This window comes from Haliotis rubra, unplaced genomic scaffold, assembly GCF_003918875.1.
Source record: "Haliotis rubra isolate DU_JTF1 unplaced genomic scaffold, ASM391887v1 Scf239, whole genome shotgun sequence".
Lineage (NCBI taxonomy): Eukaryota > Metazoa > Mollusca > Gastropoda > Lepetellida > Haliotidae > Haliotis > Haliotis rubra.
In genome coordinates, this window is record NW_025766436.1 from 1,405,319 (window position 1) to 1,421,005 (window position 15,687).

At 44.5% G+C, this 15,687-nt stretch overlaps 1 protein-coding gene across 1 annotated transcript; it reads right to left on the bottom strand.

Moving 5' to 3' along the window:
• Nucleotides 1-2,229: 2,229 nt before the first annotated feature.
• On the bottom strand, nucleotides 2,230-8,697 carry LOC124278509 (THO complex subunit 3-like). The gene is made up of 5 exons (XM_046714210.1): nucleotides 8,640-8,697; nucleotides 5,539-5,743; nucleotides 4,819-4,980; nucleotides 3,788-3,888; nucleotides 2,230-3,592 (listed from the first exon to the last, which is right to left on the bottom strand). The coding sequence occupies exons 1-5, from the start codon at nucleotides 8,695-8,697 to the stop codon at nucleotides 3,441-3,443; spliced, it is 678 nt and encodes a 225-aa protein (XP_046570166.1). The 3' UTR covers nucleotides 2,230-3,440.
• Nucleotides 8,698-15,687: the final 6,990 nt, after the last annotated feature.

A 15,687-nucleotide genomic window follows, 5' to 3' on the forward strand; every position in this document is an offset into this window, starting at 1 on the left:
TAAACGTTACAATTCTGACTAATACAAAACCAGACAGCACTTTGCAAGAAATTCAGCTGTCTTTACTTTTGTAGAAATATCTTAATTTTCAACAGGACTCATCTTCAGTGTCACCTGTCATCAAGTAGTTGTGCAAGTAACGGTATCTTTCCTCCCAAACCTCTAGTGTTCGCCTGTGAAATGATCTTGAAGTCAACTTTGTGATACTTCATGGAATGTACCTGAATACTGCATTGCTTTGCATCAAAAGACCGCTTTGACAAAGCAACATGGCCAAACCCCATTTGTGTATAGGTTTGAACCCCAGCTTTTATAGAAATTTAATTTCTGCACTGAAAGAAAACTTGGGTCAGTGGAATCGCAGTGCCTTGTGTGTTAAACAGTCTTACAGGTCCACCTGACCTCAACACAAGCTTCCCTATTTCATACCTTAAACCATGGACTTCAGCTGGGATATAGGGACAGTGGAACATTTCTTCAACTAGTCTCAAGGTCACGCAGCTCGTATTAATAGTCAATCAATAAATGAGGATAATATTGAACAAACTAATACTTTATTTCATGAGTGCGATGTTTCGATACTGATTTTTGGACCATTGTCAAACAGAAATTCATTGCACTCACGAAATAAAGAAGTTGTTATCCATAAAGTTTGTTCAATATTGTATGTCCCAACTTCTAAATGTCACCTTCTCCTGATAGTTCGACTGCCCCTATTTTGAGTAACAACCAATCAGAAGGGTGGTCAAGGCTGTCATCGTGCCTCAGTAGTGTCGGTTCTTGCTACATTACAGTCACTTTATCTAGACTTAATTGCTTACAAGCCACCTCATTATAGCCTGTAAAGCGCATTAAAGGAGACTCACTCACATTAAGTTTAGACAACAACCTTTATTGTAGGTGTCAGCACCATCATATATGCAAAGAATAATGTCTTCACATTCATCTTTGATAATAATGTGAAAATTGTCTGACCACAGCAACTTGTTCAGTCACTCAAATCTTGATGTCTCCACAAATGACAGGGCCCCACATCCAGAGGGCAATCCAAAGGTACATGTCTCTCCATTTGAAAAAAGTGAGTAAAGCACTTAGATCTAACATCCTAGATGAATGTATTTGACAAGCAATCTGTATTTGGTATTCATGAAAATATTGTTGAAAACATGTCATAAGATGAACTGGCTGATCCTTGTATGTTGAAGTACAATCTAAATTTAAGATGGATTTGTACATACAAGTGTCAGTATTCAACAACTCTCTCAGTTGGTGAAACATGTTTATAACATGAATAACAATCCTAGATTACTTGCTTTCATCTAGCCCTGGCATGTCATATTGTGATTACAAAATAACATTCACATTCAGATATAAGAGTGACTGAGGTGGGTTTAACACTGACGTTATTAGCGCAAGTAAACAGGTTTTGAAGTCTTAAGATACCAGACATGGATATTTTACATGAGCTTCTTTGACTTTATGGATTATCCTAGACAAAATGTACATTCTTTGTCTTAACTTGTTCAAGTGTTTGCAAGTTGTTTCCTCCCTCTCTGCCATCTCAAGAAGTCCCCAGAAATCGTGACATAATGGCAAGAATGAAAATAATGATAATTAATTAACCTCGAGATATATCCCTTCAAATGTAACATAAATTTAAACAAAGCCTAATGCAAGCAGCTGCCTTAGAAGCATGTTGTACTTTAAAGTTTCCATATGAATGACATCTTTTCTCCTGGGTGAAAATACATGTCATATGCCGAGAGGCTATATATCATACAGTTGTATTCTTCTCATTCATAAAAAACTTCCACTGCCATTGGTGAGGTGAAATTGGGTTTTTACGTTGTGCTTGAGAATATTTCGCTCATATGACGACGTGCATGTACTAGCCCAGACTTAAGCTGGTTTTATAGTGCTAGCCCACTGAGATACCATGCCGCAGTGAAGCATGAAAACCCCACTCAGACACATTATACTGACTCTGAGCTGACTAGTCCTTGTTGTACCCATTAATGCCGAGCGCCAGGCAGGGACCAACAAGTACCATATTTTAACGCCTTTTGGTATGGCGCGGTTGGGGGTCAAACCTGCGACCTTCCGCTCTCCAGGCGGACGCTCTAACCACTACACCACAGAGGCGGTCCACTGCCATTGGAGGTATACTGGTTCCACTTTCTATTTGGAAATATAAGTCACTGTAACGCAAAAATCACAAAGTCCAATGCCTTTAACCTAAATCAGAGAGTATTAAGATCATTTGATTTAATGACTCTCAACTTTAATTTCAGATAATCACTTGCTGGATTGGGTTGAAAACATGGGGGCCAGCTCCTAAATTCATGATATAAAAACACAAGGGGTTGGTTCATTACACAAAGAAGCAAAACACCTCATGAATGATCACAACTTCAATGATCCATCCTAAGGGTGATAGGAACCAAGGTTTATCCTCAATAACAGTGGATGTTCTTGAGTTATTATGAACATGATTTATACGAAGGTCTATTCAACCTTTAAGATCAGTGACAAGTATTCCAGATGGCTAACCAAAATATAATCCAAATACAATATCCTCAAGTAAAACTCCAACAAACGCTACTTGTATGCAGTAGGTCCACGTGAACTACCACTGATACAATCTGAATGCCAGCACCTGCCATGTAGAAGTATATGACATAGCTACTACATGCAAACATCTGCAGTCATTCAGTGAACATGGCAGCCATACATTACTAATAACTTTCACTTCATGCAAAGGAGGAACCTTTCCTTAATGATTTATCAAGTTACATGGGACTAAAGTAATGTCTTCTCGATTTAGGCAGTAAATGAACTTCAACTTTTATGACCTTGATGCAACTTATTTTCCAGTTATAGTAATGATTCTATATGATTCTGTGATATCCCCGAGATGTCCAAATTTTACATGGGCTGCTTCATTATATACTCCTCCACATTGTAGCTGGTCACATCTCCCTGACAAACAGTGATGACTGACCTCCACATTGTAGCTGGTCACATCTCCCTGACAAACAGTGATAACTGACCTCCACATTGTAGCTGGTCACATCTCCCTGACAAACAGTGATGACTGACCTCCACATTGTAGCTGGTCACATCTCCCTGACAAACAGTGATGGCTGACCTCCACAGAAGTCACTGAGTTCACTGAGAATCAGGATAATACAAGTATGAACCATATGAATGATTAGTTTCTCCTCTGTCAAAAACAATGTGTAACATGTGAACAGCAGATGATATCAGTAAATGCAGCAAGCCAGTCCATCACAATGTGATATTTCACTGACAGATGGGTAATCAAGTCAAATGAGTAAACAAGGAAATTTCTTATGTAGTCTCACATTTTGACATTTCTCATCCCTAATTTACTTATAGTTAACACATTGAGATGGATTTACATTTGTAACTTTGAATCCTCAAGAATCAGGGAAGCCAAAAACTTTGACCAAACCAGAGTCTCGATCACGTTCATGTTTATCGTCACATGCAAATGCCAGTAGATGTCGTTTTGGGTGCCAGGCAACTGTAAATGTTGGCGTTTCACATGGGATTTCTGCAAGTTTCTCAGCTGAAAAATGGAAACATGTTACTTTTAAAGTCACAATACTTCAATCAAATGTACAGTATCATCAAGGTCAATTTAACAGTTATGTGTCTAATCTGAAAAAGTTAGTTTTGTCCTGACATAATCAATAGTTTGAATTTTGAAGGAAACTGGAGCAGCCCATGTAACACTATTCCTGACATGTCAGTGTCACCTCACCTGTTTCCACATATGCTATGTCAATCACCAAATCTTCTGAGGCTGAAGCCAGCATTTTCCCATCACAGCTGAAGCTTAGTGTCCTCACTGGCCAGTCCAGTCTAAAATGTACACAGGTTTCTTGTTAAGTTTTCACATATTTTTTCCAAAATGCAAGGGCCATAGGCATTTAGCATGACTGAAAACTGCTTAACACCCCAGGCAATATCTGGAGAAATATATCTCCCTTAGAAAACACCCGGGGTCGATAACATATGCTATAGTCTGTTTGCAGTGAAAACGTACCGATGAATTTCACTTTAAACAAAAAAGTAAATCACATAAAGTGAAATTAAGATTGCGAATCCTCATGATTTTACCTTGCCAATTGAACTTTTAAATCTCAGAATTTTATTCAACTTATGATAAAAGTTGTTTAACAAACGATCATAGTTTCAAATCGCTATTATTGGTTTGTATTACAAAGGGGTACACGCAGTAGTTGGAAAAGTGAAACAAATGCACGTGCGGTCCGTGATGAGCGTTAACTTAGACTACCGTAGAAACCAACCCTTCTTTTTCTCAGGGTTTCATTTAATGTGCATACCCCCTTTTATTCTAAGTTGAATTAAAATTCTGAGATTTTAAAGTTCAGTTGGCAAGGTAAAGTTATGAGGATTCGTAATCCTAATTTCACATTATTTGATTTACTTTTTGGTTTAAAGTGAAATTCATCGGTACGTTTTCACTGCAAACAGACTATACATGGTATTACTAGTGTTCCCCTAAGGAACATGTGAATTAAGCTCACTTGACTTCTGCATGGTTTAAATGCCAACTTCCAAATCATTTACAAAACAATCTCATGTCTCCTCCACAAAGGGAGAGAACTCCGCCCATGATAAAATCTGGAAAATACACATGAGTAATTGTAAAATCAAGCACAGCTAAAAAATGACAGGGAGTGAGCTGGAAAGGGCGGTGCTCAGCGCCCTCCTGATTGTGCCTGAGGAAAACACTAATTACCAGTCCATAGCGTAACAAGGTCTTACCTGTAGAACGTTCGCACACACACAAACTCTGCTGCATCCCACAGACTGACAAGAGCATCTGCACTCCCAGTGGCAAAGTAAGTACCAGTTGGATCAAACTCAATACAAATACAGTTTGCAGGATGTGCATTCAAGACATGCTGTAGCTTCAGGTCTGGGTAACTGAAACCAGAAAGTGATTCAAACATACAAGCTGAGAATTTAGTACATGTATTTGTATATGATATCTTGATGTGACAGTTGGTAATTTCCTTAATTATTTGGCATCAAAAAGAGAGAAAAGTTTTCTACACCCCTAACACTACAGTCACTAGACGCATCCTCGATCCTCCAGTAAAATTGATATTGCCTAGGACAGGACATTTGTCATGTGTCATATCATAGGGTTGTAATAACAGTTGGATATTAGTTAGTTATGATGGTAACAAACTGGAATTACTTCCCTTGGAAGTGCCATATCCTTATCAGCATGACCAGCTGTTCTGTGACAATGTCTTCCAAACAAAGAGAAAATGTATTGCATTCACTCGTTGTTGTATTAAATCTTAACAGCACTTTCTTAAGTTCACTACTTGAGTTCTCAGTCAGTGAAGCTTTTCTCTCTGATTTTCTGAAGTCAGTATGTATCTTGTTTCAGCATGTTCAGTGACTGTTGAATGACGCTGTACAGTATATTAGACGATGTCCTGTGGCTGGACTACGGTACAGACATCCAGTTACCTGAGGATGTGTATGCTGCCTTGACCACTTGTCAAGAAGAAGAGATCACCATCGTTGTTCCAAGATATTTCATTTACTTCAAATTTGAATTGTTCGTCAGCTCTTGATCTGTGAGTTTTTGCATCAATGAATGTGACCAGATCTTCCTTGTTGCCTACAGCAATAGTGCTTCCGTCGGGAGACCAACATATGTTGATGTTCTCACCTGAAACAGCAGGCGGAGAGTACCTGTCATTTACATTTCCTTCATTGCATAGAATTAGTAATAAAATGTGTCAAAATTTAAAACAATTCAAAACTTGGAACGTATGTGTTGAGTCCTACAACTAACAAATCAAAGTTTCAAGGTCAAACAAACATCAAAATTTAAACCATTGTGCAAAACAGAAAGTATATATATAGCCTAACTACTGCAAAAGTAAAGATATTGCCCAGAAAATGAAATGCATATCCTGAGTACTACGAACTATACAAACCATTACATTTTGACCTGTAGAGACTCTGGCTTAGATCATTGTGTACAGTATTGATCACTGGATCGTCTGATCCACTCATTCATTTACAGGCTGCTGGCCTGTAGTTGGACTGTAACTGTGCACAGTGTCAAACAACAAACAAACTGGACCAGTAGTATATACAATGGGGGTTTTGGATCACTTTCAACAAAAGCCTCTGCAAAGCCTTATTTCCCAAATAAGGCTTTGGTCGGACCCTTAGCTCTTGCTGCTATTACCCCTACTATGAAAAAGTTTGGGACGCTAGCGGGATACGAACTCCACATGTATACCCCACAACCGCGCCGCTTAACCGACTGAGCTACCGGGGACTTGGCTGAAGTATGTTGGTTTAACGGGTCTATCCTGGGATTGCATCATCCAATACTGGGCTGCGTCTAACGTGCCGCTATGACACTATTGTGCCGCTATGCCATGTTTACCTCGATGAAACAGTTTAATGTGAATCGCCTATGATCTCTTTGGTGTTTGTAATAAAGGCTTGCTGGGCTTTTTTCACCCCTTGTTCTATGTACTTTTTTTTCTCATCCTCACTGATAGCAGACTTACGAGACTTGGATCGAATCTCTTGTTTCATTTTGTTATATTTTGTGAGTTCAGAGAGGATTGAACTAAACTCCTCCTCTGAGATCTTACTGTCAGTGAGTGCAGTGGAAATACGCCACTTACTGTGTTCAGCTTTGCTTCAGCCAGAACCCTGATCTCGCCGTGTTTCAATGCCTTACGATGCAGTCTCAATGGATGCAAACTTAAGCACCAACCCTAACACCCCTGCCACCCCAGCTGTTATTTCAATGCCTAGCACTACGGGGTAGCCACGACGGTAGCTAACAACCCAACACCTGTCCGCCCCCTAGCCCCATGCTGGTTGCCATAAGGGCAGTATCAGCCCCGCTTCCACTATATTGAAAGCTCTATGGTACTTTTACATAGTGCTTTTACGCGTGTCGCGGTCTTGTTCTAGTTGGCGTTTCACATCACATAACTGTCTCAAACGGAACCCGTCTACGGTTTCCAGGGTCTTCGCTACTTCCTCTACGACTGGGTACAGCCCCATCCTGTGTGCCTATAATATATCTTATGAGATATTTTTTAATTGGGCTTCAGTTAACAGTCGATCAACGTACTTGAGGCTTATAAGGAATAAATCCTCATGTAGGAGAATAGGTGAGAATTTAATAGGTAACGCTGCATCCACAATAGCCCCATAGGAGGGGCTTATTGAGGGGGTTATAGAACCCGTTGAGGGGTCCGGTTGTATGATGATACGGTAACGTTTACCATGGTTCTGGGGATTCCAGTATACTATCACCCCGGGTAAAAGTTGTTGTTTCATATTATTACTATTAACTTATTACTATTTCTATGATGAGTGTGGAGCCTGGCACCATAGCCGGAATCCCTATGTGCCCGTAGCAGTCATACCTTAACTCGCCCCCGTGGAATGACTGTAACATATTGGGTAAAACCGGCCTTAGTATCATCCTTGTATTAGGCCCCGGAATGAAACACCCAGGCAAGATACCGCTATTCTTAATTTCAGAGATATGACTTTGTTCCTTTAATGAGATATAAGGTGAGGCGAGGGTTAAGTTGACTACCCATTTGGGCTCTTTAAAATCTGATAACGACACCCGCCTATACACGTTGTCTTTCAAATGCAGGATGTATAAGGTGTCTTCCTCACCAGGCTGATCGAATCCCTCCGTGTCCCCTAGGTCATTAGGCGTAGTGTTGGGACGATGACTGGTCATTGCTATAATACTACTACGATATAGTTTCCAACTGGTTTTCTGATAATAGTTCAGGGTGAACTTCACCCCATGAAGTGTATGTTGTCAGGTAGGAAGATCTTGGTTAGTGATATCGCGGTTTTCCACGCATCACGGTGACACCCTGCAGACTGGTGTTGGAGCCGACACCCACCCAAGACGCAAACTGTGCAAACGCGGATACTGGTGTCGCTTTCACCCACCCGAAGTTTGACCCCTTCATGCATCTCGACCTCATCATTCCCGATGGTTCCCCTAGGTAGACTTTGATGATCAGTGTTGAGTTCGCCGGTAGACTCTCCAGTATCCTGACCACGCCTTCAAATTCAGACACCAACTGCAATGTCACGCTTTGTATTCCCGGTTTACTCGATAGCATGTGGGCTGCCATACTGGCGACTGGGTTGATGGCTACGCTTACGCCTCTGAGTCGGACGAAGCCACGAGCAGGGTTCCGTTGTTAACGACTTTGTTTAGGTGGTTGTCTTTGTTATCCGTGAACACGAGGGGAGCCGAGCCTAATATTGAGAAACCAGTCGCCTTTATCTGGTAACAACACCCACTTGTCATCTTCGTGAAGACGAAGCGATATGGCTTGTTTCGGGCGACGGTAGTGCTCTCAACATCGCCTAAGTCTAACAGTTTGCCCCTAACGATGGGTATATTATCCATTTATCATCCCCCGTGGTGACTAGGGTGTACCGAAAGTGTTGACTGTCGCCTTGTGGTATCTACTATATCACCTAGGGCTCCACCGAGGGGACTTCAACGCTTGTAAATGTTGTTTTTCAGTTGCAAGGCATGCATAATTTACCATCTACTCCGGGAGCGCCAAACCGCTGCGGTGTCCCTCGAGGTCGAGATCCCCACATTGACGATTTTTTCACCCCGGCCCTTGAGCGCTGGTCATTTTATGTGAAGCGCTAAGCTGAGGTATCCTATATTCACGGATTATGATTTATATCTAACACCGATATTATCAGCTCAGGTATGTTGCCCTGAGTCAACCTCTTATACTGTCAGCGGTGAAAACGACTCAGTTCTACCGCCGCTGTATTTCTACGCTTTAACCGCACTGCTCTCAGTATAGTGGAAGGGTGACCCCTTGAATGTTGTACGCTGTGCTCACCTGACCGAGATGAATGTACAGCTCGGCACGGTACTAGGTCGGGTAACTTCATGCCTGTGACGGTTGTTGTTGGTTTTATCTCGCCAGGCTTACATACCTAGTGTCCTCGCCAATGGTCTAACCGAAGTCTCAAGGAGTTTCTTCCGTTGTTGATTAACACCACTGTACCGCTTTGAGTCGCTCATCTTGAGTTCGGCTCCCAGGGGTTTGAAGACCTCGCCGCTAGAAAGCACACGCTGTAGTAGCCGCCAGTTATCTGGCTGCGAGCTCCACTGACTAACAGCTTATTGTTGCTGGTGTTGATGTTAGTCCATTGCGGTAGGTAGGTAATATCGCAGAGAGTGCGACTTCGAAGTTGACCCGACGATTATCGATCGCTAAGGCCAGCTGAACGGCCTCACCGCCGCTATTCCTGGAAGTGTTATGTACATGTTAGAGTATATATGCTCATTATATAATAGTTTTAAAATGTACTCCCCTGGAGTGTTTTACCCTAAACTGGACGAGATTTTCACCCATGAAGATCGTGGTCGCTGATGGGATGTATTTCAACGCCCAGCTTTTAGATGTGTTCAGCCTTTATAAATTTTCGTGACTAACGCTTAAGGTAGTTCATGCTTGGTTCAACAAACCGATGCAGTTCTGGCAGAATCAACTCAACTTCGCCGTGGTGGGCGCTACAACGGGTGTGGTGTGACATTAACCGACACTCGGGCGTGGACCGCTGAGTCAGTCTGTGTTCACGCTCCACGGTACTACCAGGTCAGGCGCGATCCTTAAAGAAATCAGCCCCGTCCCACAGGACAACGATGGAACGCAGTAAACAACAAGTACGATAGGGCGGCCTACTTAACGATTTGCAACTAATTCAACTAAACACGAAGACGGATTGACGCTTGCCGGACCGAACCACGGGTTGGGTATCCCCATCGCTCACAACATGCACCTCGTGGATGCCAGCGAAGTTGAAAGAATGGGGATACAAGTCGATCATCACCCTCACAAATCTAACGAGTGGGATGACCGCTACATGGCTTTCGACAACAGTAAGGATTACCGAAGTCTGGAGGTTCGAGCAGGGGCAGCGGATGACTGGAAAAAGTTCATGCTGGACACGCCGAAAAAGGATTCACTCGCGCCGGGTAATCAGGTTAAACGACTCGATTCGAACGCATCGTGGGGCTGTTGGTGCGCAGACGAAAACGCTCCAACATCCTCTCGTAAGGGGACTGCTTACGACGCCAGAAACAGTTCGTTGTTAACGTTGAGGATGCTATCAATGCTCCAGTTGATCTACCGAAAGTGCCATCAAACGCTACCAAGACGTGTTGGAATACGCCAGGTCGAAAAGTCGACTACGGTTCGACGGGGTTGTACATGGCTCCGGTTTATATGCAACTGAGAGTAAAAAAGTGGTGGGCTACAACAAGGAAATAGTCATAGCCACGGCCGGGCCAAAAGTTACGCCGTCAACCCCGATGTTAACTTCCCCACGCCCCACCACCCACTAATCGATGAAATGGGTATAGTCACCCCACCCCCGAGCCTAGGGTTCAACATACACCCCTGTGGGGTCACCCCCACAATAACACAGCAGCACATCGACCGTGAAAACAGCCCTGGTGGTTGGTGGGTAGCTTTGGGACTTATTTGGTTAAAAATTTCTTAGCCGCTTACGCATACACCAAACCCACCATGGCTACAATGGCTGCCCATAGGTTTTGACTGAGCCACGTGGCAGTTTTAGCCAGAGCTTCCAGCAGCCACGCAGACGATGCTACCCAGGATGCCGGCAGGCCTTACCAGCCAGTTTAGCCAGGGCCTCCCCGAAGTTTTTATCCAGGCTTTGAAGCCCCCACCACTTGGTTTACCAGCAGCATGGGGTACCCCGCCGCCGCAGGCTTAATGACACTAACACCAGGGTTGATATGATGAAGCCCAATGCAGTCAGAATGCTGGTGATGGTGATGCCTTTGCTCGGAAGAGGATCCGAATCCTGTTAGCTAGCGTGGTGTCCTCATTTAGGACTCGATCGATGGTTTCCCGTGACTCTACTGATCTGTGATCGGAGGGCTTCCCCGTTAGAGGAAGCGGATTCCAACCGAAGTCCGCCTCTCGCCTTCCAAGTTTTTATTCTCTCCTCGATACGACGCTTCATATCACCATCCGCCGGTGAGTTTTATTTTTCGCGAAAGCCATGTGCTCATCGATTTCGCTAAGTTTCCCCATGTTGTTCACGAAGTTCTCCGCGCATATGTTTCGTTGTTGCCTAGGCCTCGCAGTTCCCTCAGGGGAAATTCGAGACCCGCAAGGGTTTGTCATGGTACGTGGTCAATATTTTCTCGATACTGTCCGACGCTTCCTTAGCACGCTAGTATATCACCTTCATCGCCTTTGGGTCTGGCTGCTTGCAGATCTTTGACGACCTTCGGGAAGCTTTGGCCGCTACCGTAATCTATGAAGCCTAGTTCATCACGGATCAGCTGACCCCACCAGGGCTTACTGGTGAGTGTTGACAAAGCATACGGCTTCCGCCTTTTTTTATGATATCGACTCGGGTGAGCCTTCAATCGCGAGCGTGCCCTTCTTATCGACGGTAAACTTGGCATAGTCCCTTCCCAACGGCTTGATGTTGTCTCTATTTTCAACCGCGTCAGTAATAATCGCCGACAGCAGGCTGTACAAGTTCAGTACTTAAGGGGTAGTGAATGTGGTGTCATCCTCGAATGCCTGGGCACTATCATCCAACATATCATCCATAGGTATGTACTCTGCCATTATTTAGTATTAAAACTTATATATTTCATTTATATAACAATGTACGGTAGAAAACTAGATCCTTTCAGAAGGTCGAGAGAGCCCTAGGCGCCAGAGCCGCGGCGCCAGTCGGTGACCATCACCAACAATCCCAGCAAGATAGACCAGAACCAAACGCTGCTGGTTAGATTTCCAAACCTTGGCGAGAATGACCTCATTGTACCAGGCACGGTTCGACTGGCGCTCAACCTCACGCTGACCTCCACCAACGACAAACGTGAGCTAGTGTGGAACGAGGTCGAGCCATCATCAAGAAAACCACCATCAAGATCAGCGGTAACGAGGTGCTGAGCATCGACGACAGCTTAACGGTTTCACTGCTACAGGGATCTCTTTGAAAAGCTTAGGGACAACGGTCAATGACGGTACCAGGGTATCAGCAAATCGACCGGGTTAAGCGCATTGGGTATGGCTTCACGCGAAGACCAGCTAGACAAGATCACGGACGGTGAAAAGGCCATCGCCAAGCCGCACGGAACCGGTTCTGCGTGCGCTCGACTTCGAAGTTGCTCACGGGCACGCCGCTTTACCAGGCCGCCGCTGGGTGATAGGCTTGAATACGAAGCTAACGCTTAACGACTACAGCAAAGTAGTGCGCGCCGAACGGTGATGAGGCCAGTTTACCATAGACAACATCTCTCTGGAGTTCGACATGGTCACTAGCCCAGAGCTGGCCAGGCAGGTTCGAAGCCAGTACTCTGGGAAGATGGCTATCCTGTAACGATCGCGATACTGAGGCATAGATCAGTCGCGGCGAGATAAGAGCATTACACTGTGTGGAATATCAACCTGAACGCGTCGGGCGCGATCGATGAAAGGTATCCTGGTCGCCCCAGTGGAGGATTACGAGCCGCCCGAGGGACAGCGGCGAAGTTTTTCAACCCCGAGATTGAAAAGGTGGAAGTGACCATAGAGGGCGTGCCCAACCAGTTGTTCAGTCATGGTATGAGGGCATACCAGCAGTGGGATGAGATAAAAAGCTACCGCCATCAAACAACACCCATACATAACCAAAGACCTGGACCTATCCTCCGCGGCAGATCAGTGAATACCTGACCACCAAGCACGCAGCTGTGGTTGGACATGCGATCCACGGATGACGATAAACTGCACGGTAGCGTCGCCCGATAGACAACGGCAGCGCAGGGGATAACAATCCAGATTACCAAGAAGGCTCAACCCGCTGGCAAGTTGAAATTATATCTGTACGCTATTATGGACGCCAAGAACTTAATATAGACAATGGGAGATTCGCAAGCCATCTACTGATTTGCCTACTGATTTGCCCCACGACCCACACCGCGCCATAGTGTGCGGGCAGACTGGCTGTGGGAAGACCGCTTTGCGGTTGGATATGTTGGAGGGTTACTACAGGGATGTGTTCGACAACATCGCTATCATGTGCCCTACTCTGAGCATGAATAAAACGCATACACGGAAAGACCCTGGTGATGACGGACCCGACGCACACAAAGTCTAATTCGGGAACACGCCTGCAGGACTGGTTGAAAGCTTACCATATGAAATTTAAAGGGGAGTCGACGCCGTTCATACTGATGACTGCAGATGCTTAATCGCTAAGATAACAAAAAAGAGAGACATGCTATCGCATCTGGCCTTCTCCGCCGACGCACGCAAATCACAGCCGCCTGGGTACTAACGCAGAAGTTCAACTCGTGTTGAAAGACCTCAGGGAGCAGACGCGATGGGTGGCCTTATTTCACTGCAAGGACAGGGATTCGCTCGAGGAGTGTTTGAGAGAGAACCATGTGATGAGCAAACATGATAGGGAACGGTGAAGAAACAGCTCGCTGAAACTAAACACGCTAAGCTCGTGCTCAAGACCCACCAACCCGTGGCCTATAGGGTGTTTTAGCTTAGCAATGCTTAGCAATGCTTAGTAAATGCTTAGCAAAGCTTAGTAAATGCTTAGCAAAGCTAAGTAAAGCTTAGCAATGCTTAGTATAAATACTTAGCATTTAGTTATAGCTATGGTATTTGAAGTGTTTGTCGGGTGCAACTTAACCTTCATTTCTCTGTGTTTCACTTCTATATCGTGATATTATATAGTTAAAACTAAAACTTACTTATCACATTATAAGATGGAGTGTGAGGAATTGCTAGAGCAACTGTTGGTGCCACACTCACCACAGGTGAGTGATGATAAGTTTAGAGAAACTGGTGGCGCTATTGTTGGCTGCAAAGCCAAACATTACTTTGGAGACTACACTCCGATAAAATTCACAAAATGTCAGCTGAAGAAATCGATCAACTGTATCGCTAGATAATGGTAGACCCGCCTCGAGCAGAGATGACAAAGACAATAGGATCGGCTATGACCCAGATATACACTGGTATTAAGGCCATACTTCCTTCCCATTCCCCAGGAACGCCGACTTTACCTGTAGGAAGACCTCGAGAAAGACCCTTTTATCGAACACGCCTTGAGCTCTATTAGCTGCGAGCTGTACCACAAATATGGTATGTTGTTAGCCCCGGTTACGGCGGCGATTATTACGGCAAAGCATTGTCAATTTGAGAGGAAAAATAATAATAATAGTATAGATGGATGCTGCACAGGAGGAGACACCACACCTGGAGGAAACCCCCAGGGGGGAACCCCAACTGGAGGAAACCTCCAGGGGGGAGTCCCCACACCTGGGGGAAACCCCCAGGGAGGAGACGCCACCCACAGTCACAAGGCAGAAGAATCCTAAGAGAGTAGCTGCCGGTAAAAAACGGTGGTGTAACCAACATAAAATTATCAGGGTGACTCACCCGACCCGACTCTTGTTGGCTGTAGGCGTAACTGCTGCCGTGGTTATCTCGTGGTTATATACACGACACAGTGAGGGAAACCCTCACCCACAATTAGAGGTCAACCCACATATCATGTTATAATTTAATATTTTTATATCATATACATAATGTCTGAGGGGAAAACGTTCATCAACGACGCATACCACGCCACAGTGGTGGCCAGTCTAGCCGTAGGGTACGCTCGGTTGACCAAAATGGTGCTTAAACAACTGACTATCAAGCTAGATTTCAACCTGCAGGATATGGGTATGCTCATAATGAACCTTGGTATGGCGATGGCCACAAAAGACATCCTAGTAAAACAAGGGATACTACCTGAAAATATTATGAAGTAAATATAGGATGGCTACGACGCCATGATGGTTGGTGGGCGCTAGTAAATGCCCTAGCATTTTCCGGGAGTAATTTCCTCTTCTCAAACTACGAGAGTCACACGCGGCTGAAATACAGGAAGAGCCGTGAAAAAGACACGACTCGCTATTGAGAAATTACAGGTCGCCTAATCCGAAAGTAGCACGCTAAAAAACGCCTCCAGAGGATCGATTACATTAACTAACAGCTCAGGCGCGGAAGACCATGCCGCTCAAACATTCCACGATGTCGACGATGCAGCAGAGAGAGAATACTTCTTATTAACAGGTAAACGGTTGCAACCGCCAATAAACCCACACTCGCCAGTACTACACACCATCCAAGGGGCAAATGGACCGTGAACTGGTATTCATAGCTGGGTATAGCAGCGACCGCGCTTGGTTGTAAAACAATTAGACTAAATACTCATATAAGTATGCTAAACATGAGACCTGCTCCATACCGATGTGAATACATACTTATGGGGAAGAAAGAAGCCTGTGATAGGAGATGCAGGACTCAGGGTACTGTTGTTTCCACATGGGAAGTCCTAACTACACGCGGTTCTGTGTGTGGTATAGGGTTAAAGGGCACTACTGCCTATGTAAAGCTCACACGGGCTTAACGTGAAGTCAGACATCATCTCATCTACGAGAATAAAAGGCCTACATAAAAGAACGTGAGGCTTAATTTCTCAAGATAGACCCCAATTAGAGATTATACACACCCCACGATAGCTATGTTT

Bases quoted from the DNA above. Each gene is read 5' to 3' on its own strand.
- LOC124278509 (XM_046714210.1), bottom strand. From the start codon at position 8,697: ATGTGGGGATCTCGACCTCGAGGGACACCGCAGCGGTTTGGCGCTCCC. The intron at 3,889-4,818 runs GTAAGACCTTGT...TGTACATTTTAG, and splicing joins TGTGTGCGAACGTTCTACAG to ACTGGACTGGCCAGTGAGGA. The intron at 3,593-3,787 runs GTGAGGTGACAC...TCCATTTTTCAG, and splicing joins CATAGCATATGTGGAAACAG to CTGAGAAACTTGCAGAAATC.